This window comes from Petromyzon marinus, chromosome 52 (assembly GCF_048934315.1).
Source record: "Petromyzon marinus isolate PM22_M1 ecotype Great Lakes invasive population chromosome 52, UKy_Petmar_22M1.pri1.0, whole genome shotgun sequence".
NCBI lineage: Eukaryota > Metazoa > Chordata > Hyperoartia > Petromyzontiformes > Petromyzontidae > Petromyzon > Petromyzon marinus.
The window spans coordinates 11,859,041-11,883,835 of NC_133718.1; the positions used below are offsets into that span (position 1 = coordinate 11,859,041).

The following is a 24,795-nucleotide window of genomic DNA, read 5'->3' on the forward strand; positions in this document are numbered from 1 at the left end:
AGTCAAGTTTGTACACAACATCAATAGCACCACCACCACCTTTATTTTTCATTGTCTTTTATCATCATCAGCATTATCTTAATTCATAAGCAGCCATTGTCCCTCGATTTCGATCCGTCTGTCCCAGAGGGTGGCACGCACTGATTGAAAACTCTTCTCCGAGGATACGACTCACTTGGTGGTGGTCAAATCCAGTTTCACCAAAACAAGGACGCTTTGATGTCGACTTGTAATGAGCGCCGCCACCACACAGCGTTCGCTCGCTCTCGTGTCGAGAGAGACGGGGCGGCGAGTAGGTGCCACGAGGAACCAGAGACGCGCGGGAAGGCAGCCCACGCGGTAAGCCAGCAATATCAGCAACTGCCCAAGCTCTGCGGCCCTCTATTAGTGAGTTATTGGCCAGCTAATGAGTGTTAACATGCGGGAGGAAACCGAAGCACACGGAGTAACCCCACGCCTGCAGGGGGGAAACGCTCTATCCCGCACGGAACAGGTGGAGTCCGCGTTGGGCGGCACCGCTGCCTCCTCGCGAGCCAGGATACAGCTCGACGCCCATGAGAGAGAGGAGTTTCGCGACATCCTTGCGGTGATCCACCAACCCTTGCGGCCTCCGCGGTGCTGGATTACAGCCGACGCGCATAGCCACCACCCCCACCCGACTAAAATCAATGACATCATTTCTAATTAACAATCATTGTTATCAATATAATTGTACTCATTAGGGGGGGGGGGGTTGATCAAATACGTTAATTTGAACTCGTGGGCTTTGGCAGTGAGCGTTGATTTTGTTGGTTCGGTCACGCGGTGAACGTTGTGCGGGAATTTCTGTCACAAGGCTGCGTCAAATGGTGGAGGGCATTGCGACACAAATCCGGCCGGATGCCTACGCGGCTTCGCCCAAATAATTCCTACCAAGGTCCTGGGATTGACCAATCACCGTCTTATAACCCTGTTGACCTCCAGGAGTCATTCTGCCTGCAGGGGACCGAGGTCACTGGTTAATTATGTGCCATTTGCAACTTGCCCACACACGTACACACTTCAAATGTAACACACGCGTCATCGTGAGAGGATGTCTGTAATGGGGTGATGGAAGTGGTTCCGATTGTGATGATGTCGTGTGATGTCAGGATGTGAGTCACTCAAAGGGGGCCAAACGTGGAGTCAAGAACGGTGACGGGAGGTCACGTGATCACGGGGAGGTCACGGGGTGATCACTTGGGATTATGACTTAATGGGAGGTCACAGTTGGGCACGGGTAATCACTCATGGGTCGTCACGGGTCTTCAGAGGGTGATCACAGGGGGGTCGACCGGCGGTCGTGCGTCTTCACGGGGAGGTCACGGGTTCATCACGGGGGGTCACGTCCCGTCCGGCCACGTACACCTCCAAGATGTTCCTGTCGTCACCTGGACACGCAACGGGAATCCCATTCCAGAGGCGCCACAGACTCCCGCCAGCACGGCATCATCCCCAAACCCACCGGACAGTCACGCGACCCACGAAATCGCGCCACGTTTTCTACGCGAACGCAAATGCCTCGATGCAGATACGCAGCAGCGCCCCCCCCCTCCTATATTGACAAAGACGGCGACTTGTGACGCTGCGCCGCTGCAGAGTATTCCGGTCGCTCTCGGAAAGAGAGCGGAGACCAAAGACGAGCAGGGAGGCAGCAGCAGCAGCAGCCGCGAAGCGGTGAGGAGTCCGCGCTACCAACAATTGCCCAAGCTCTGCGGTCCTCTCCATATCAAGGTGTTATTGGCCAATTAATGAGTGTTTACATGTGGGGGGAAACCGGAGCACCCGCAGAAGACCCACTCGTGCGAGGGGGGAACGCTCTATCCCGTACAAATGGAACCGGTGGAGTCCCCACACTTTGGTGTACCGCTTTCTCCTGGCAAGCCAGTTTATGGTGAGTGAATGCGCGAGTGGGTGAGCTGAAACACCAATTCGGCGCGTCGTTCCAACGCTTGTACACCGCGTGACACAATTACATTCGTGTGGCTGTGTCGGGTGGTGGTGGTGGGTTCTTCCGACACAAATGTGGCCAGATCATTACGTCCGGGACCCACCACCTCCCAGATGACATCAACGACGAGTCACGTGTAACAGCAGCGCGTGTGGAGAGAGGTTTGAGTGAACCGGGCTGCCTGCCGTGACCCGCGCCGCGTGACCGCCAGGCGGCGCCCCGAGACCACGCAGCGGGGTTGGATCCGCGCGCTCGCCACAACCACCGCCTGCGATTTGGGGCTCTCAACGATTTGTCATCGATTCTTGGGAGACTCAAAACACAACAACAAAAACGCGACCATCGATTTCGCGACACGCGCATCGAGTCGTGGCCATCGACTAGTTGACGTGGCAATCCGTGATTTATCATCGGCCATGACCTATCCACTGCTGGATGAGGGCTTCCCCAGGTCCCCACCACCAAGTCCTGCGATGCAGCAGTGATCCCCCGAGAACGAGTCATCTCGTCGCTCCATCTCCTCGGTGGACGTCCTCCCTGCCCTGCCCGTTTACCCTCCTCTGGCCGCCACTCCGTCACTAGTCTCGACCACACCGGTCATCATCGCCGTGACCTGTCCCGGTCACCATCGCCGTGACCTGTCCCGGTCATCATCGCCGTGACCTGTCCTGGTCCGAGCGTCATTGCAAGGCCACCGTGGGCCACTTGCGGCCGCTGGTGGTCTTCAGTGCGGCCCCTGACGTGCGACCCCCCCCCACAAAGCACAACACGTGACGACATCCCCATCATCATGGGCGTCGTGCTGCTGTCAAACGCCCAATGGTTTCAAATGTGTGGCGGCCCTCACACTGACGATGTCTCATCGGTGAAAGTTGCCTCCCCCTCTGAAAATTGAGTGAAGAACGCTGGTTTCGAGTATTTGGCTGCTATAAATGTCCACGCGATAAGCGTTGAGATATTATCTGCGATAGCCAGCTCTCTTCTAAAAGCGAGCTGCATAGCTCAGTGGGGCCTCACGTGGTGTAATAAAGAAAAGTAGTGAAGAGTCACCGTGAGGTTTTATTTTGTGCCTGCGAATTCACAAACTTGAAACGTAAACCTGCGGAGTGAGCTCACTCACCGCGTGAGCTCCAGGACAAACAAATCAACGATATTCTTGGTTCTTTCGGTAAAGTCACCACGTAGAATGGCAACAATAAAATAAAAAATATAAAACAATAAAATTATCACGATGTTTAGACTGCAACACAAGCAATCATCATCAGGTGTGAAAACCACAGCAAGAATTTCCTTGCTGTGGTTTTCACACCTGATGACGATTGCTTGTGTTGCAGTCGAAACGTCGCGAGAATTTTATTGTTTTATATTTTTTTATTATTTTATTGTTTCCCTTCTACATAACTTTACCAAAAGAACCAAGAATATGAATCCCTGCAGTCACGAAAGCTTTAAATCAAAATCAACAATACATTCGAATAATGTAAGCTGGGAAAAGCATGCAATTTATGTCAATCTTGCAGTAATAATGTGGAGAGTGACGAGGGGGGTTGGGGGGTAGGGCGAGGGACTCACCAAGGAATAGGAACTTCTGGATGATGTCCTATGGAGGAGACGATACAGACACACAGAGTCAGACACAACAGACGCAGGCAGACAGACAAACACATGTGGCAACGTGTGTGATAATGCGATGGTAACACCGTGGTAACGAGAGGGTAACGTGTGGGCCCGCACCTCCCACGAGTCGTCGGGGAAGATGTCGATGGGAGATCCGGGCGCCTCAGTGTCCACGAGCAGCGCGTCCAGCTCCTTGCCGACCTCCAGGTTCCCCGTGACCTCCTCCAGCCCCAGCACTGCAGGGGTGGGGGGCCCGGGGGTGATTGCAGGGGAGGCAAGGAAGGGGAGGGGGGTGCAGTAGAGAGAGGGCGACTCAGAGGCGCGAGCAGGCACCACACGCGAGCGTGAAGGCAGCAGCAGCAGCGTCAGCCACGCGGTGTAAGCCAGCGCTGCTCCCATTAATTGTCCCTGTTTGATTATTTGCGTGTGTTGCCTTAACAGGGAAGATCAACTGCTGTGGACCCCGCCCCTTCCTATTTATGCCCCACCCCCTTATCCCTTAGGCCCCACCCCTTCCTGAAGCTCCCATTTGTCTCTTCCGCTGTCGGCTCTGCACCTTTCCTTTTTAGGACCCGCCCCTTCTTCTTTAAGCCCCGCCTATTTCTGGTCAGGCCACACCCCTTCCCCCGGACACGGAGATGAGGTGGGGGGACATTGGTCAGGTTGAGTGAGGGCGCCATCTTGACCACATTGTAAACTTTGATTTAAAGCTTTCGTGACTGCAGGGATTCATATTCTTGGTTCTTTCGGTAAAGTCACCACGTAGAAGGGAAACAATGAAAAAATATAAAAAAATAAAATTCTCACGACGTCGTGAGAATTTTATTGTTTTATATTATTTTATTGTTTCCCTTCTACGTGACTTTACAAAAAGAACCAAGAATACACATTGTAAATGTTGTGGATTTACTCTCCGACACACCGGTGGGCTGAAGTAGTAAACTCATTGGCGCGCTTTGTTTACGTGACAAACCTTCCTGGCTGTGTCGGGTTACGACACATTTATACTTACGCGATCTCAAGGAAAAATCCTTATTATGAATAATGTTGGTGGCGAAAGCCTACTAACTGCCAGACCGATCTTGACCACAACCAAAATCCCTCTTAGAGCAAAATAATGACCCCCCCCCCACTCACCCTGGCTGCCCCCCAGCGTGGCGAGACGGAAGGCCTCCCTGTAGCCCAGGGTCTGGTCCTTGACGTCGCGGTGAGCGGCGAGACCCACGTGGTGAGCGGCGAGCACGGCGTGGCGCACCGCGGTGAGCATGCTCGCCGAGTAGCCGCCAGCCACGTCTGTGGGCCGGGGGGTGAGCAGGAGTGCGTCATCATCATTATTGTTATCATCATGATTGTTATCATTATCATCATTGTTATCATTATTGTCATTATCGTCATCATTGTCATCATTATTGTTATTTTCGTCATATCATCATGGTCACCATCGTCATTGTTATCATCAATGTCGTCTTCGTCGTCAGTTCGTGTGAGAGGAACGAGGCCACGCAGTAAATGGTTACAAAATTACCTCTTTTCTCGCACCCAAACTATTCACAGATGGTTGGAGGTCAAACAGTGTTAAGATAACAAAAGGGGTTCCACAGGGTTCCATCCTCGGCCCCCTTTTGTTCTCTCTCTATGTCAATGACTTGGGCACTGACCTGGATCATTCCAGGATAAATCTTTTTGCAGATGACACGATACTGATTACTGCTGGCCGCTCTCCGGATGACGTGATTGCTAAGCTCCAGGGTGATTTCAACAAACTACAACATCAGCAAGTTGCTCTTAAACTAGTCCTGAATACCTCCAAAACCAAGGTGCTATGCTTCTCACCAGGACTAAAGCAGGAAGTTATTTTTCCCCAATTACATTCCTTTAATAATTGTCAAATAGAGCAAGTCAAGATCTATAAGTATCTTGGGGTCATCCTGGATTCAAAACTGAATTTTGAAGATCACATTGATTATATTGGTAAAAAGACAAAAATAAAAATTGGTTTTCTGTATGAACACAAGCACTGCTTCCCCCCAATGTTCCGTTTGGAATTGATAAAAGCTACCATACTGCCTCTACTTGACTACTGTGACATCGTGTATAAATCAACCCCAAGTACTGTACTGAAGAAGCTTGATTCTATCTATCACTCGGCCTTAAGATTGACATTGAACTGCCCATATAGAACTCATCACTGTGATCTCTACATTGGGTCAAACTTAACATCTCTTAATGTCCGACGGCTTGTGCACCAGATCTTTTCACGATGTACTGACAAAAAATCCGCAGACTACCTGCTGGATCTCCTCTCTGTTTCAAAGAACAAATTTAACCTCAGGTCTTCGCTCATTTACCAGCTTCACATTCCCTATTGCCGTACAAAAACTGGAGGAAAGGCCTTTGCTATTGATGCCCCCAGAGTCTGGAATGCTATTGCCAATAAACTGCAACTTGAATCGCTACCAATGAGTTATCTCAAAACTGCTCTAGAGGAGTTGTACACTCCTAGTTGCCACTGCTATTGATTGGCGTAAAATAAAATAAAATGTTTCGCTCCGGATGACCCTGCAAAGTATTATCTGTATTTTGATTTAGCATGCTGATCTTAAAGGTGCTTGGAAAAATTTGATACTCCGACCGATGCTTCTGTTGTTGTGGAGTAACTCATGCAGCCAGCTATGGCTCTAGGATTTGGTGTTACATGTTATTAATGTAGTTTATTGTAAACATTCGGTCACAGTCCTTGTGATCACTGTTACGTTGCAATTATGGCTTTATTTTTTGGTGATTTGGAAACGTTTTTTGGTATGGACATGTTTGTTTTGTTGTAGTACGGAGTTAGACTGATGGCCTTAATTTAAGTTTTCTTGTTGTTGTTGTTTGACTTGCATCCCACTGGGATTTTTTGCACACAGCGTTGGTGTATGGTGCTTTTTTCAGGAATATTTTTGCTGTTTTTGTCCCATGTATTTTCTGTTTGCACAGTCACATAGTCACTTTAAGATGTTTTTCTTGTTCGTGTTTTTTGTTTGTTGCGGTTGCACCCGATTCAAGAGCCGAATGGCTCACAGGGCTATACCAAAATAAATAAACTGAAACTGAAACTGAACTAAACGTGCCTGTGCCCAGGCCCAGCTTCACCCCGTGACTCAGCACCGCCTGCGCGTCCATCGTGCCGCTACACAACCTGGGGGGTGGAGGATGTGGGGTGGGGATGGAGGATGGGGGGTGGGGGTGGAGGATGGGGGTGGGGGTGGAGAGTGGGGGGTGGGGTGGAGAATGGGGGGTGGGGGTGGAGGATGGGGGGTGGGGGTGGAGAGTGGGGGGTGGGGTGGAGAATGGGGGTGGTGGTTGAGGGTAGGGGGTGGGGTGGAGGGTAGGGTGGAGGATGGGGGGTGGAGAGTGGGGGGTGGGGTGGAGGGTGGGGTGGAGGATGGGGGGTGGAGAGTAGGGGGTGGGAGGTGGGGTGGAGAATGGGAGGTGGGGTGGAGAATAGGAGGTGGGGTGGAGAATGGGAGGTGGGGGTGGAGGATGGGGGGTTCACAGTCCAGTCAGAGGGGAGGGGAGGGACAGGCGTTGGGAACCAGAGATACAAATCACGGTCGTTGTGAAAACCCAGTTACCAAAAACCGATTTCCAAAAACCAGTTACCAAAAACCGGTTTTCCAAAAACCAGTTTCCAAAACCCAGTTACCAAAAACCGGTTTCCAAAAACTAGTTTCCAAAAACTGGCTACCAAAGACCGGTTACCAAAAAAACGGTTACCAAAAACCAGTAACCGGTAAATGTGGCCGATAACCGTGAGGTCACGTTGCTGTAACCGAGTCGCAAACGCCACGAGTGCGGTTTGCGCGTCTGGCGAGCTCATGGATCTCGCTTCACCACTGGCAAATGCTCCTGACTTCCGGAACCGGTAACCGATTCCCAAACGGTTACCGTTTTACAGCTTACAATTTTACAACCCTAGTCTTTTTGTGAAAGCTGTTATTTTTAAAGACTTGTGATGGGTGGGTGAGTGGCCGGGTGGGCGAGTGGCCGGGTGGGCGGGTGGCCGGGTGGGTGGGTGGCTGGGTGGGTGGGTGAGTGGCCGGGTGGGTGGGTGAGTGGCCGGGTGGGTGGGTGAGTGGCCGGGTGGGTGGGTGAGTGGGTGGGTGGGTGAGTGGCCGGGTGGGTGGGTGGGAGAGTGGGTGAGTGGCCGGGTGGGTGGGTGGGAGAGTGGGTGAGTGGCCGGGTGGGTGGGTGGGAGAGTGGGTGAGTGGCCGGGTGGGTGGGTGGGAGAGTGGGTGAGTGGCCGGGTGGGTGGGTGGGAGAGTGGGTGAGTGGCCGGGTGGGTGGGTGGGAGAGTGGGTGAGTGGCCGAGTGGGTGGGTGGATGAGTGGGTGGGTGAGTGGCCGGGTGGGTGGGTGAGTGGGTGGGTGGGTGGGTGAGTGGGTGGGTGGGTGTGTGGGTGGGTGGGTGAGTGGCTGGGTGGGTGAGTGGCTGGGTGGGTGAGTGGCTGGGTGGGTGAGTGGCTGGGTGGGTGGGTGAGTGGCTGGGTAGGTGAGTGGCCGGGTGGGTGGTTGAATTGGCTGGGTGGTTGAGTGGCCTGCTGGGTGGGTGAGTAAGTAGCTGGATGGGTGACTGGCTGGGTGGGTGAGAGTGGCTCTCTGAGTGAGTAAGGTTCTGGGTGGGGAGTGGATTGATGGGTGAGTAGTAGCTGAGTGGGTGAATGCCTGGCTAGGTGAGTGGCTGAGTGAGTGAGTGGCTGGCTGGGTGAGTGGCTGGGTGGGTGAGTGAGCATTGGTTAGTAAGCAGGTGAGTATCTGTTAGGTTAGTAACAATGTGGGGTGAATTAGTAATTCGGTGGGTGGGTGAGTAACTTGGTGAGTTTGTGGTCAGGCAGCAAGGTGAGTGAGTGCGCCTTAGTGTGGCAGTAGGGCGTCAATGATCGCTCCTGTGTGGAATCCCAATTGAGTATTTTTTTCTTAGTGAGCAAATTGGAAGTAAATGGGTGATTATATTAGTGAGCAGGGGAGTGGGTGAGTGTACGACTGAGCGAGTGAGTGTATACGTGAATGAGTGTAGTGAGTGAGTGTACGAGTGAGTAAGTGGGTGAGTGAGTGTACGAGTGAGTAGGTGAGTGAATGAGTGGGTGAGTGAGTGGGTGAGTGAGTGTACGAGTGAGTGAGTGGGTGAGAGAGTGTACGAGTGAGTGAGTGGGTGAGTGGGTGAGTGAGTGTACGGGTGAGTGGGTGAGTAAGTGGGTGAGTGAGTGAGTGGGTGAGTGAGTGAGTGGGTGAGTGAGTGAGTGTGTGAGTGAGTGAGTGGGTGATGGCTCACGCGGCATTGGAGAGGGGACAGTGCGAGATGCTGGCTCCCGCCTCATGGAACAGGCGCAGCTCCACCTCGCCCAGGTGGACTCCGTGCGCCATCACCGTCTGCACAAGGCAAAGACAAAGATTCCCCGTGTAGCCTTCAACAGCACACTGTCGGGGGCCAGCGCTATTAGCGAGCAGCACCTACGAAGGCCGGCACGGCACACGAGGGGGTGAGTGGCCAGCACCACGCCCGACCGCCTTTGTCTCCCTAGTGGCGATGTTTACACCCCACACCAGGTACTCATTTGAGACTTAGTCGACCGAGGGAAGGCTCAGGACCGGCTCAGATGACCGTCACTACCGCTCCCCACACACGTGTACACACACACACGTGTACTCACACACACGTGTACTCACACACACGTGTACTCACACACGCGTACTCACACACGTGTACTCACACACGTGTACTCACACACGCACACACGTACATACACACACGTGTACTCACACACACACGTGTACACACACACTCACACACACGTGTACTCACACACACACACATGTACTCACACACACATGTACTCACACACACACACGTGCACACACACACACACGTGTACTCACACACACACATGTACTCACACACACACACACGTGTACTCACACACACACGTGTACACACACACACGTGTACACACACACACGTGTACACGCACACACGTGTACTCACACACGTGTACTCACACACACACACACGTGTACTCACACACACACATGTACTCACACACACACACGTGTACACACACACACACACGTGTACTCACACCCACACACGTGTACTCACACACACACGTGTACTCACACACACACACGTGTACTTACACACACATGTACTCACACACGTGTACTCACACACACACATGTACTCACACACACACACGTGTACTCATACACACACATGTACTCACACACACACACATGTACTCACACACACACGTGTACTCACACACACACATGTGTACTCACACACACACACGTGTACTCACACACACACACGTGTACTCTCACACACACATGTACTCACACACACACACGTGTACTCACACACACACACACGTGTACTCACACACACACGTACTCACACACACACACGTGTACTCACACACACACACGTGTACTCACACACACACGTGTACTCACACACACACACGTGTACTCACACACACATGTACTCACACACACACACGTGTACTCACACACACACATGTACTCACACACACACGTGTACTCATACACACACGTGTACTCATACACACACATGTACTCACACACACACACATGTACTCACACACACACGTGTACTCACACACACACATGTGTACTCACACACACACACACGTGTACTCACACACACACACGTGTACTCTCACACACACACGTGTACTCTCACACACACATGTACTCACACACACACACATGTACTCACACACACACACGTGTACTCACACACACACGTGTACTCACACACACACGTACTCACACACACACACGTGTACTCACACACACACACGTGTACTCACACACACACACACGTGTACACACACACACACGTGTACACACACACACGTGTACTCACACACACACGTGTACTCACACACACACACACGTGTACTCACACACACACACACGTGTACTCACACACAACACACACACGTGTACTCACACACAACACACACACGTGTACTCACACACACACACACACGTGTACACACACACACACACGTGTACACACACACACACACGTGTACACACACACACACACGTGTACTCACACACACACACGTGTACTCACACACACACGTGTACTCACACACACACACACGTGTACTCACACACACACACACGTGTACTCACACACACACACACACGTGTACTCACACACACACACGTGTACTCACACACACACACGTGTACTCACACACACACACGTGTACTCACACACACACACGTGTACTCACACACACACACGTGTACTCACACACACACACGTGTACACGCACACGCCTTGTGTGCGCACCTTGTCTGTGAGGAGGCCGCTGCTCCGGTACACCTCCGTGTAGTTCTCGGACTCGGGGAAGAGAGTCCTCACCAGCTCCACCTCCTCGAGGGACTCACTGATGTGACTCTGCACCCAACATCATCGCCACCATTATCATCACCAGCAGCAGCACTGATCTCAACTTCAGCAACACCACCACCACCATATCATCACAAGCGGCAGCGACTCCATCTCAATGTGATGATGATCAGCAGCAGCAGCGGCACGATATGAATATCGGAGTCAGCATGGAAGCGGCACCTGGGGGTGAGCGGTGAGGGGGCAGCTCGTCCGTGTGGTGGGTGAGTGAGGAGTGTGGTGAGTGACGCGGGTGAGGAGTGTGGTGGGTGAGTGAGGAGTGTGGTGAGTGACGCGGGTGAGGAGTGTGGTGGGTGAGTGAGGAGTGTGGTGAGTGACGCGGGTGAGGAGTGTGGTGGGTGAGTGAGGAGTGTGGTGAGTGACGCGGGTGAGGAGTGAGTGACGTGGGTGAGGAGTGTGGCGAGTGACGCGGGTGAGGAGTGTGGTGAGTGACGCGGGTGAGGAGTGTGGCGAGTGACGCGGGTGAGGAGTGTGGTGAGTGACGCGGGTGAGGAGTGAGTGACGCGGGTGAGGAGTGTGGTGAGTGACGCGGGTGAGGAGTGACGCGGATGAGGAGTGTGGTGAGTGACGCGGGTGAGGAGTGAGTGACGCGGGTGAGTGACCCGGGTGAGGAGTGTGGTGAGTGCCGCGGGTGAGGAGTGAGAGCCACCTGTATGCGGGTGAGGAGTGTGGCAAGTGACGCGGGTGAGGAGTGTGGTGAGTGACGCGGTGAGGAGTGACGCGGTGAGGAGTGACGCGGTGAGGAGTGAATGCCACCTGTATGCGGGTGAGGAGTGAGAGCCACCTGTATGCGGGTGAGGAGTGTGGTGAGTGACGCGGGTGAGGAGTGACGCGGGTGAGGAGTGACGCGGGTGAGGAGTGACGCGGGTGAGGAGTGAGAGCCACCTGTATGCGGGTGAGGAGTGACGCGGGTGAGGAGTGACGCGGAGAGGAGTGACGCGGTGGGGAGTGAGAGCCACCTGTATGCGGGTGAGGAGTGACACGGTGAGGAGTGACGCGGTGAGGAGTGAGTGCCACCTGTATGCGGGTGAGGAGTGACGCGGGTGAGGAGTGACCCGGGTGGGGAGTGAGAGCCACCTGTATGCGGGTGAGGAGTGACACGGTGAGGAGTGACGTGGTGAGGAGTGACGCGGGGGAGGAGTGAGAGCCACCTGTATGAGGGTGAGGAGTGTGGTAAGTGACGCGGGTGAGGAGTGACGCGGTGAGGAGTGACGCGGTGAGGAGTGCCACCTGTATGCGGGTGAGGAGTGACGCGGTGAGGAGTGAGTGCCACCTGTATGAGGGTGAGGAGTGTGGTAAGTGACGCGGGTGAGGAGTGACGCGGTGAGGAGTGTGTGCCACTTGTATGAGGGTGAGGAGTGTGGTAAGTGACGCGGTGAGGAGTGACGCGGGTGAGGAGTGAGTGCCACCTGTATGAGGGTGAGGAGTGTGGTGAGTGACGCGGTGAGGAGTGAGAGCCACCTGTATGATGGTGAGGAGTGTGAGGAGTGACGCGGGTGAGGAGTGTGGTGAGTGACGCGGTTGAGGAGTGACTGCCACCTGTATGCGGGTGAGGAGTGTGGTGAGTGACGCGGTGAGGAGTGACGCGGGTGACGAGTGAGTGCCACCTGTATGAGAGTGAGGAGTGACGCGGGTGAGGAGTGCCGCGGGTGAGGAGTGAGTGCCACCTGTATGAGGGTGAGGAATGTGGTGAGTGACGCGGTGAGGAGTGACGCGGGTGACGAGTGAGTGCCACCTGTATGAGAGTGAGGAGTGACGCGGGTGAGGAGTGCCGCGGGTGAGGAGTGAGTGCCACCTGTATGAGGGTGAGGAATGTGGTGAGTGACGCGGGTGAGGAGTGTGGTGAGTGACGCGGGTGAGGAGTGAGTGCCACCTGAATGAGGGTGAGGAGTGTGGTGAGTGATGCGGGTGAGGAGTGTGGTGAGTGACGCGGGTGAGGGGTGAGTACCACCTGAATGCGATTGAGGAGTGTGGTGAGTGACGCGGGTGAGGAGTGTGGTGAGTGACGCGGTGAGGAGTGAGTGCCACCTGTATGCAGGTGAGGAGTGTGGTGAGTGACGCGGGTGAGGAGTGTGGTGAGTGACGCGGGTGAGGAGTGTGGTGAGTGACGCGGCGAGGAGTGAGTGCCACCTGTATGAGGGTGAGGCGTGTGGTGAGTGACGCGGTGAGGAGTGAGTGCCACCTGTATGAGGGTGAGGCGTGTGGTGAGTGACGCGGTGAGGAGTGAGTGCCACCTGTATGTGGGTGAGGGGTGACGCGGTGAGGAGTGACGCGGTGAGGAGTGTGGTGAGTGACGCGGTGAGGAGTGACGTGGTGAGGAGTGCCACCTGTATGCGGGTGAGGAGTGTGAGGAGTGACGCGGTGAGGAGTGTGGTGAGTGACGCGGTGAGGAGTGACGCGGTGAGGAATGACGCGGTGAGGAGTGAGTGCCACCTGTATGCGGGTGCCCGTGCCGCGCGCCGTCTCCCCGAGCGCGCGCATCGTCTCGCGCGTGCACGAGAGGGCGAAGCGCGGCGTCACCACGGGGTGCACGCGCTCGTACTGACCACGCCGCGCACACGCACACAAGACAAAGGTCCCCCGGGTAGCCGTGAGAGACTGTTGGGGCAAGTGCTGTGAGCGAGTAGCACCCGGGAAGGCCGGCACGGCACACGAGGGGGGGGGGTGGCCCCACGCCCGACCGCCTTTGTCTCCCCAGCGGCGAGGTTTGTACTCCCCACCAGGCACTGGTTTGAGTCCGAGTCGACCTAGGGGAGGCCCGTGACGGGTTTAGATCATCGTCACCGGTGTTGGCCGTGAGCGGGGGGTATCGAACTCGCCGCGTCGCCGGGTTCATAGCGCAGCGCGAGCCACCGCTCCCCACAAGGACAGCCTGAAATAATAACCACTATTATTATAATAACACTAATATCGTAACTATTATTATAATAAATAGTATCATAACAACTATTATTATAATAACACTAATGTCTCAAAGTGCCCTGTACAAACAACAAATGTCCCCCGTATAGCCTTAACAGATTGTTGGTGCCTGTACACACAGACAGATACACACAGACAGATACACACAGACAGATACACACACAGACAGATACACACACAGACAGATACACATAGACAGATACACACACAGACACAAACACAGACAGATACACGTAGACAGATACACACACAGACAGATACACATAGACAGATACACACAGACACAAACACAGACAGATACACACACAGACAGATACACACACAGACACAAACACAGACAGATACACATAGACAGATACACACAGACAGATACACACACAGACACAAACACAGACAGATACACAGAGACAGATAGACACACAGGCACAAACACAGACAGATACACACACAGACACACACAGACAGATACACATAGACAGATACACACACAGACACAAACACAGACAGATACACATAGACAGATACACAGAGACAGATACACACACAGACACAAACACAGACAGATACACAGAGACAGATACACACACAGACACAAACACAGACAGACACACACACAGACACACACACAGACAGATACACAGAGACAGATACACACACAGACACAAACACAGACAGATACACACAGACAGATACACACACAGACACAAACACAGACAGATACACATAGACAGATACAACAACAACAACCGGCATTCACCACTAAGTGGCGGTGACGTCACCACGACGCTTGTGCCAGGCTATGTGCACCTTGAGGCGACGTGAAGTGTCGCACGCCCGCTGGCAGGAGGTTACGGGGCAGTCCCAGGTGCCACGGGTCGACTGACTGAGATGATTGGCTGATGCACCACCTGTACCCCCTACTGTGCCAACTTGCTGTGCTTTAGCCACCCGGCGCTCCGCTCGTTGTTGTGAGCGTCGCTCCTCCGCCCTCCGTTGTTGGAGGGCGACTGCTTCCAACTGCCCAGTAGCGTCCTTCACGAGCCTCCTCCACAGAGGCCAATCTTGACACCGCTGGTACCAGTCATCGGCAAGTCCACTCAGCTCCACGTCCTCCTGTACCACATCACTCCATCTCTTCTCTAGCCCGTGCCGCGCCCGTTTAGCCCCCTCTATCCTGCCAAGCAAAAGCTGTTAAGGCATGCGGTGACTGGGCATGCGGGCAGCATGACCCAGCCAACGCAGCCTTGCCTGCCAGAGGAACTCACCGATGGGACTTTGCCAAGATATTTTAAAGATTTGTGAGCTCCTCACACAATCCAGCCTGTTTAAACCCAGGATGGATCGTGGGCAGGCCAGCCGAAATGTTTCCAATCGGCGAAGATGCTCCATTCGGGGGGTCCACGTTTCGCAAGCATAGAGAAGGGAGGGAATGACCGTGGCCGAGAAGGCTTGAAGCTTGGTGCAGAGCGACAGACCAGGTAGCTTCCACACAGCGTTATGCAACCGATGAAAAGATAATGCCGCCCGACTGATTCTGAGTGAGACCTCTGTTGTCAAACCAGAGCCGGTCATGAGCACACTTCCCAGGTATGGGAAACTCTCCACTCTCTCCACAACTGCCCCATCACCGATTTGGAGTTGTGGGGGTGGAGTGCCAGATGGTACAAAATACCCAGGCAGGTGCTTAGTTTTGGTGGGGCTGATGGTAAGGCCACACCTCTTAGTGGCACGCTCCAGTTTCAGCAGCAGCGCCTCCAACTCCTCCTCTGAGTGAGCGGCAATTACCAGATCATTGGCATATATAACGTGGTTGACCAATAGGGAGCCATCCAATGACTGCACCCGGGCATCGATCAGCCTCCCATTGTATCTGTACCAGATGTAAATTTCTCTGTTACAGCCATCAAAGGGTTCACGAACTACGTGGGCGAAAAATATGTTAAATAATGTTGGAGCCAGAGGACATCCCTGTCGCACCCCAAGGTGAACAGGGAATGGCTCCGACTCCCGGCCACGTAGTTTTACCCGGGCCCGCTCACCATCATGAAGGTCCTTAATGATCGTGAGCAGAGGGTCAGGAACTCCGAAAGCACGAAGAACAACACAGGGCCCAGGCCTACTGATGGTATCATAGGCCTTGACCAGGTCAATAAAGCAGAGATGTAGGTCTTGTTGGAATTCCCTACACCTCTGCAGTAGCAAACGGACAGAAAATATGGCATCTGTGCAGGACCACCCTTTCCTGAAACCGCATTGGGCTCCGCAAGCCTATCCTCAGCGTGCCTGGCAAGGCGATGTTGAATTATCCTAGCCAGGACCTTTCCCGGTACACTGAGGAGTGAGATGCCCCTGTAGTTATTACAGTCTGTGCGGTTCCCCTTCTTAAAGAGGGGAACTACAAACCGCATTGGGCTCCGCAAGCCTATCCTCAGCGTGCCTGGCAAGGCGATGTTGAATTATCCTAGCCAGGACCTTTCCCGGTACACTGAGGAGTGAGATGCCCCTGTAGTTATTACAGTCTGTGCGGTTCCCCTTCTTAAAGAGGGGAACTACAAGGGCATCCTTCCAATCCTGCGGAACCTGTCCAGTGGTCCAGACTGATGTTATGATGTCATGTAGGACAGTCTGTGCACAAACGCCACCCTCCCTCAGAATTTCGCTTGGGAGATCATCTCTGCCCGGTGCCTTTCCTGGTCTCAGACTCTGGATCGCCTTTAGCACTTCCTCATCTGATGGCACCTCAGCCAGCAACTCACAGGGGGTGACTCCTTCCAATATTTGAGGCACCGCAGCCTCAGCAGGGTCATCCCCACATTGTCCCACGATGTTTTCCATGTCTAGGGATTTCCCCTCCCCCAGGACTTCACAGAATGCTCGCAGCCTCAGCAGGGTCATCCCCACATTGTCCCACGATGTTTTCCATGTCTAGGGATTTCCCCTCCCCCAGGACTTCACAGAATGCTCAGCAAATCTGCAAGCCTGTTCCTGGGGGTCGGAGATTGGATCACCGTTCTTTACCCTAATTATGGTAACAGGTGTGGCACTGCAGGTACATTTTTTGATGGAGTTAAATAGGGATTTGTGATCGCGGGCCATTGAGGCAGACTCCATCTCCTCAGCAATCCGCGACCACCACCCATCCTTGCAGCGCCTCACGGCTCTCCGAACCTCCGAGCGAAGGCTGCGGTAAACCTCCTTATTCTCTGACGTGGGATGCTGTAGACGATTAAAGTGGACCTGTCGCTATTTCTCAGTCAGCTTGGACACTTCCTCTGTCAGCCAGGGTCTCTGAGGAGGTCTGGACCGTGTACCCAAAGCATCCATTGCAGCTGCATGAGTCACAGTCCTAAACCTCACCCATTTAACCTCGACATCTGGTGGAGTGGGGAACGATGCCAACCCCAGCCGCAAGCGATGATGAAATTCTAGCTTGCAACTTTCATCAGCTAGCTGAGACCAGGCCACCTTAGATTTTACAGATACACACACAGACACACACAATGACAGATACACACAGACACAAACACAGACAGACACACAATGACAGATACACACAGTGACAGATACACACAGTGACAGATACACATAGACACAAAAAAGATCCCCCATATAACCTTAACAGACTGTAGGGGCAAGTGCTGTTAGCGAGCACCTATGAAGGCCGGAACGGTACACGAGGGGGTGGGTGGCCAGCACCACGCCCGACCGCCTTTGTCTCCCTAGTGGCGATGTTTACACACCGCACCAGGTACTCATTTGAGGCTGAGTCGACCTAGTGGAGGCCCGGGACCGGTTCAGATAATCGTCACTGGTGTTGGCCCTGAGCGGGAATCGAACCCGGGTCGCTAGGTTCATAGCGCAGCGCGCTAACCGCTACACTATCGCTCCCTACAACACAACACACAGACAGACACACAATGACAGATACACACACAGACACACATAGACACAAACACAGACAGACACACAATCACAGATACAGACACACATACAGACAGACACACAATGATAGATACAGACACACATAGAAAGACACACACAAAACAAACACACAGACAACTACCGCCATTTGCCACTAAGTGGCGGTGACGTCACCGCGGCGCCTGTGCCAAGCTATGTGCACGTTAAGACACACACACGCACACACACCTACCTTCATGTCCTTGACGGCCATTATGAACCTACAAGAGAAGAGAGGGAGACTATGAAGAGTGGAGATGAACAGGATTGTGACGGTGGTGGTGGTGGTGTAGATGGTTGTGGTGGTGGTGGTGATGCTGGTGTGGATGGTTGTGGTGGTGGTGGTGATGCTGGTGTGGATGGTTGTGGTGGTGGTGATGCTGGTGTGGATGGTTGTGGTGGTGGTGGTGATGCTGGTGTGGATGCTTGTGGTGGTGGTGCTGGTGTGGATGCTTGTGGTGGTGGTGGTGATGCTGGTGTGGATGCTTGTGGTGGTGGTGGTGATGCTGGTGTAGATGCTTGTGGTGGTGGTGATGGTGATGGTGGTGTGGATGCTTGTGGTGATGGTGGTGTGGATGGTTGTGGTGGTGATGCTGGTGTGGATGCTTGTGGTGATGGTGATGGTGGTGATGGTGTGGATGCTTGTGGTGGTGGTGATGGTGGTGTGGATGCTTGTGGTGGTGGTGGTGATGGTGGCGTGGATGCTTGTGGTGGTGATGGTGGTGTGGATGCTTGTGGTGGTGATGGTGATGGTGGTGTGGATACTTGTGGTGGTGGTGATGGTGGTGTGGATACTTGTGGTGGTGGTGATGGTGGTGTGGATACTTGTGGTGGTGGTGGTGGTGTGGATGCTTGTAGTGGTGATGGTGGTGTGGATGCTTGTGGTGGTGGTGATGGTGATGGTGGTGTGGATGCTTGTGGTGGTGGTGGGGATGGTGGTGTGGATGCTTGTGGTGATGGTGGTGTGGATGCTTGTGGTGGTGATGGTGATGGTGGTTGTGGATGCTTGTGGTGGTGATGGTGATGGTGGTGTGGATGCTTGTGGTGGTGATGGTGGTGTGGATGATTGTGGTGGTGGTGTGGAAGCTTGTGGTGGTGGTGGTGATGGTGGTGTGGATGCTTGTGGTGGTGGTGTGGAAGCTTGTGGTGGTGGTGGTGGTGATGATGGTGATGGTGGTGTGGATGCTTTGTGATGGTGGTGGTGATGGTGGTGTGGATGCTTGTGGTGGTTGGTGGTGGTTTTTGTTGTTGAGGCCCATAGCGGTTGTGGATGTTGTGGTTGAAGGGACCGTAGCCGTTGCTATGGATGTGGTTGTGTTGTGGTTGATGGGACCGTCGCGGTTGCTATGGATACTGTGGTTGTGCCGTGGTTGTGGTGACCCCTGCTGACCTCTCGGTGTCCCGCACGGCCTCGTCGCTGGTCTCTTTGTAGGCGGGGACCGCCTCGTTGTGGTCCATGCACACCTTGCCCACCATCGCGCGCTGGCCCGCCCGGTCTGGCCCCGACGAGGGGACGCAGGTGGGGTGAGGTGAATGGTGAGGGGATAGATGAGAGGTCAGGTAATGTGAGGTGATTGCTGCTGCATGATCACGGTGAAGGCTGCTGATGAAGGACGTCGTTACCCGCAATGTCGCACAGCAGCAGAGTGGCGTCCGTGTGAATCGTTCCGAAATAGCACGCGGTGGTGGTGCCATTTTTCAGAGTCCTCCTCTGCACAGCAGCCGGACACGCGATGCCACACGTCATCCAAACATCACTGGACACGTGATGACACACGTCATCCAAACATCACTGGACACATGATCTCACACATCATCCAAACATCACTGGACACGTGATGCCACACGTCATCCAAACATCACTGGACACGTGATGACACACGTCATCCAAACATCACTGGACACGTGATGACACACGTCATCCAAACATCACCGGACACGTGGTGCCACACATTAAGGGGGAGTGATCTCCTGCTTCGATGAACATGGAGGCATCGGTGCTCATCTCCTGTTCACAACTCTGCACAGAGCCAGTGGTGGAAATTCCACGTTACTATGGCGGAGGGCGAGTCTCTCTCTATAGGACAGACAGCTACTGTTGACTTACGCACAAAGTGGTACTAGTTTTATCTAATCCGGAGTCTATCCATAGGACGAGTTCAAATGTGTAGCAGTGCTTATGCCAGTTGGCAACTCTGCAGAGCCAGTGATGGACTTTCCATATTCCTATGCCGGAGGCGAGTCTATCCAGTGGAAACCCGCTATTGACTTTCCAGAACAAAGCGATACTCGTTTTATCGACCCCCGGAGAGAGAGGGATGACGATTGGCTGAGTCAACCACCCACACCCTGGATTTGAACTCGCGTGAATGGCTGACGAGACGAGGCCTTCAAGAGGGCTCGTGACAGAAGCAACGTTTGGGGTCACGGGCCGCTCGCTCTACCGCCACGTGGCGCGGACACCGTCAACCACAGGACAAGTTGGACTCCAGGTGAGCAGGGGCAATGTTGGCGGGGGGGGGGGGGGGGGGCGAACCCAGGGTAAAACAAATCACAGGCAACGCCAGACGCAGTTGTGTGACGCCACACGTGAGGCTGCACTGCGTTTCACTTCCGCAGAACGGGGGAGATAATGCGCTGTCGTCTGTCTTTGTTACGATTCCAGTTTACCATGAGAGTCCAGTTTACCATGAGAGTCCAGTTTACCATGAGAGTCCAGTTTACCATGAGAGTCCAGTTTACCATGAAAGTCCAATATACCATGAGAGTCAGTTTACCATGAAAGTCCAGTTTACCATGAGAGTCCAGTTTACCATGAGAGTCTAGTTTACCATGAGAGTCCAGTTTACCATGAAAGTCCAGTTTACCATGAGAGTCCAGTTTACCATGACAGTCCAGTTTACCATGAGAGTATAGTTTACCATGAGAGTCCAGTTTACCATGAAAGTCCAGTTTACCATGAGAGTCAGTTCACCATGAGAGTCAGTTTACCATGAGAGTCCAGTTTACCATGAAAGTCCAGTTTACCATGAAAGTCCAGTTTACCATGAGAGCCGAGTTTACCATGAAAGTCCAGTTTACCATGAGAGTCCAGTTTACCATGAAAATCCAGTTTACCATGAGAGTCCAGTTCACCATGAGAGTCAGTTTACCACGGGAGTCCAGTTTACCATGAAAGTCCAGTATACCATGAGAGTCAGTTTACCATGAGAGTCCAGTTTACCATGAGAGTCCAGTTTACCATGAAAGTCAGTTTACCATGAAAGTCCAGTTTAACATGAAAGTCAGTTTCCCATGAGAGTCCAATTCACCATGAAAGTCCAGTTTACCATGAGAGTCCAGTTTACCATGAGAGTTCAGTTTACCATGAAAGTCCAGTTTAACATGAGAGTCCAGTTTACCATGAGAGTTCAGTTTACCATGAGAGTCCAGTTTACCATGATAGTCCAGTTTACCATGAGAGTTCAGTTTACCATGAGAGTCCAGTATACCATGAGAGTCCAGTTTACCATGAGAGTCCAGTTTACCATGAAAGTCCAGTTTACCATGAGAGTCAGTTCACCATGAGAGTCAGTTTACCATGAGAGTCCAGTTTACCATGAAAGTCCAGTTTACCATGAAAGTCCAATTTACCATGTGAGTCCAGTTTACCATGAGAGTCCAGTTTACCATGAAAGTCCAGTTTACCATGAGAGTCCAGTTTACCATGAAAATACAGTTTACCATGAGAGTCCAGTTCACCATGAGAGTCAGTTTACCACGGGAGTCCAGTTTACCATGAAAGTCCAGTTTACCATGAAAGTCCAGTTTACCATGAGAGTCCAGTTTACCATGAAAGTCCAGTTTACCATGAAAGTTCAGTTTACCATTAGAGTCCAGTTCACCATGACAGTCAGTTTACCATTAGAGTCCAGTTTAACATGAGAGTCTAGTTTACCATGAGAGTCCAGTTTACCATGAGAGTCAGTTTACCATGAGAGTCCAGTTCACCATGAAAGTCCAGTTTACCATGAGAGTCCAGTTTACCATGAAAAATCCAGTTTACCATGAGAGTCAGTTTACCATGAGAGTCCAGTTTACCATGAGAGTCCAGTTTACCATGAGAGTCTAGTTTGCCATGAGAGTCCAGTTTACCATGAGAGTTCAATTTACCATGAGAGTCCAGTTTACCATGAAAGTCCAGTTAAAGATGAAAATCCAGTTTACCATGAGAGTCCAGTTTACCATGAGAGTCCAGTTTACCATGAGAGTTCAGTTTACCATGAGAGTCCAGTATACCATGAGAGTCAGTTTACCATGAGAGTCCAGTTTACCATGAGAGTCCAGTTTACCATGAAAGTCAGTTTACCATGAAAGTCCAGTTTAACATGAAAGTCAGTTTCCCATGAGAGTCCAATTCACCATGAAAGTCCAGTTTACCATGAGAGTCCAGTTTACCATGAGAGTTCAGTTTACCATGAAAGTCCAGTTTACCATGAGAGTCCAGTTTACCATGAGAGTTCAGTTTACCATGAAAGTCCAGTTTACCATGAGAGTCCAGTTTACCATGAGAGTCGAGTTTACCATGAAAATCCAGTTTACCATGAAAGTCCAGTTTACCATGAAAATCCAGTTTACCATGAGAGTCCAGTTTACCATGAAAATCCAGTTTACCATGAGAGTCCAGTTTACCATGAAAATCCAGTTTACCATGAAAGTCCAGTTTACCATGAAAATCCAGTTTACCATGAAAGTCAGTTTAACATGAGAGTCCAGTTTACCATGGAAGTCCAGTTTACCATGAGAGTCCAGTTTACCATGAGAGTCCAGTTTACCATGAAAATCAAGTTTACCATGAGAGGCCAGTTTACCATGAAAGTCCAGTTTACCATGAAAATCCAGTTTACCATGAGAGTCCAGTTTACCATGAGAGTCCAGTTTACCATGAAAGTCCAATTTACCATGAGAGCCCAGTTTACCATGAGAGTTCAGTTTACCATGAGAGTCCAGGATACCATGAGAGTCAGTTTACCATGAGAGTCCAGTTTACCAAGAGAGTCCAGTTTACCATGAAAGTCAGTTTAACATGAGAGTCCAGTTTACCATGGAAGTCCAGTTTACCATGAGAGTCCAGTTTACCATGAGAGTCCAGTTTACCATGAAAGTCCAGTTTACCATGAGAGTCAGTTTACCATGAAAGTCCAGTTTAACATGAAAGTCAGTTTCCCATGAGAGTCCAGTTCACCATGAGAGTTCAGTTTACCATGAGAGTCCAGTATACCATTAGAGTCAGTTTACCATGAGAGTCCAGTTTACCATGAGAGTCCAGTTTACCATGAAAGTCAGTTTAACATGAGAGTCCAGTTTACCATGGAAGTCCAGTTTACCATGAGAGTCCAGTTTACCATGATAGTCCAGTTTACCATGAGAGTTCAGTTTACCATAAGAGTCCAGTATACCATGAGAGTCCAGTTTACCATGAGAGTCCAGTTTACCATGAAAGTCCAGTTTACCATGAGAGTCAGTTTACCATGAGAGTCCAGTTTACCATGAAAGTCCAGTTTACCATGAAAGTCCAATTTACCATGTGAGTCCAGTTTACCATGAGAGTCCAGTTTACCATGAAAGTCCAGTTTACCATGAGAGTCCAGTTTACCATGAAAATACAGTTTACCATGAGAGTCCAGTTCACCATGAGAGTCAGTTTACCACGGGAGTCCAGTTTACCATGAAAGTCCAGTTTACCATGAAAGTCCAGTTTACCATGAGAGTCCAGTTTACCATGAGAGTCCAGTTTACCATGAAAGTCCAGTTCACCATGACAGTCAGTTTACCATTAGAGTCCAGTTTAACATGAGAGTCTAGTTTACCATGAGAGTCCAGTTTACCATGAGAGTCAGTTTACCATGAGAGTCCAGTTCACCATGAAAGTCCAGTTTACCATGAGAGTCCAGTTTACCATGAAAAATCCAGTTTACCATGAGAGTCAGTTTACCATGAGAGTCCAGTTTACCATGAGAGTCCAGTTTACCATGAGAGTCTAGTTTGCCATGAGAGTCCAGTTTACCATGAGAGTTCAATTTACCATGAGAGTTCAGTTTACCATGAAAGTCCAGTTAAAGATGAAAATCCAGTTTACCATCAGAGTCCAGTTTACCATGAAAATCAGTTTACCATGAGAGTCCAGTTTACCATGGAAGTCCAGTTTACCATGAAAATCCAGTTTACCATGAAAATCCAGTTTACCATGAAAGTCCAGTTTACCATGAAAATCCAGTTCACCATCAGAGTCCAGTTTACCATGAGAGTCCAGTTTACCATGAGAGTCCAGTTTACAATGAAAATCCAGTTTACCATGAGAGTCCAGTTTACCATGAGAGTCCAGTTTACCATGAAAGTTCAGTTTACCATGAAACTCCAGTTTACCATGAAAGTCCAATTTACCATGAGAGCCCAGTTTACCATGAGAGTTCAGTTTACCATGAGAGTCCAGGATACCATGAGAGTCAGTTTACCATGAGAGTCCAGTTTACCAAGAGAGTCCAGTTTACCATGAAAGTCAGTTTAACATGAGAGTCCAGTTTTCCATGGAAGTCCAGTTTACCATGAGAGTCCAGTTTACCATGAGAGTTCAGTTTACCATGAAAGTCCAGTTTACCATGAGAGTTCAGTTTACCATGAGAGTCAGTTTACCATGAAAGTCCAGTTTAACATGGAAGTCAGTTTCCCATGAGAGTCCAGTTCACCATGAGAGTCAGTTTACCATGAGAGTCCAGTTTAACATGAGAGTCTAGTTTACCATGAGAGTCCAGTTTACCATGAGAGTCAGTTTACCATGAGAGTCCAGTTCACCATGA

The 24,795-nt window shown here is 51.7% G+C and overlaps 1 protein-coding gene across 2 annotated transcripts in view; it reads right to left on the reverse strand.

The window, feature by feature from the left end:
- Positions 1 to 20: 20 nt before the first annotated feature.
- The window catches only part of GDA (guanine deaminase), a 98,797-nt gene continuing 74,022 nt past the window's right edge, over positions 21 to 24,795 (reverse strand). For both annotated transcript variants that reach the window (XM_032974062.2, XM_076051865.1), the window contains exons 5-15: positions 19,583 to 19,670; positions 19,350 to 19,455; positions 18,153 to 18,180; positions 13,511 to 13,618; positions 10,958 to 11,065; positions 8,900 to 8,997; positions 6,700 to 6,767; positions 4,724 to 4,879; positions 3,704 to 3,822; positions 3,542 to 3,569; positions 21 to 1,409 (exon numbers count right to left, since the gene is read on the reverse strand). In XM_032974062.2, the coding sequence (XP_032829953.1) occupies positions 1,330 to 1,409; positions 3,542 to 3,569; positions 3,704 to 3,822; positions 4,724 to 4,879; positions 6,700 to 6,767; positions 8,900 to 8,997; positions 10,958 to 11,065; positions 13,511 to 13,618; positions 18,153 to 18,180; positions 19,350 to 19,455; positions 19,583 to 19,670 (987 nt within the window). In that variant the 3' untranslated portion in view covers positions 21 to 1,329. The remainder of the gene's footprint in view (positions 1,410 to 3,541; positions 3,570 to 3,703; positions 3,823 to 4,723; positions 4,880 to 6,699; positions 6,768 to 8,899; positions 8,998 to 10,957; positions 11,066 to 13,510; positions 13,619 to 18,152; positions 18,181 to 19,349; positions 19,456 to 19,582; positions 19,671 to 24,795) is intronic.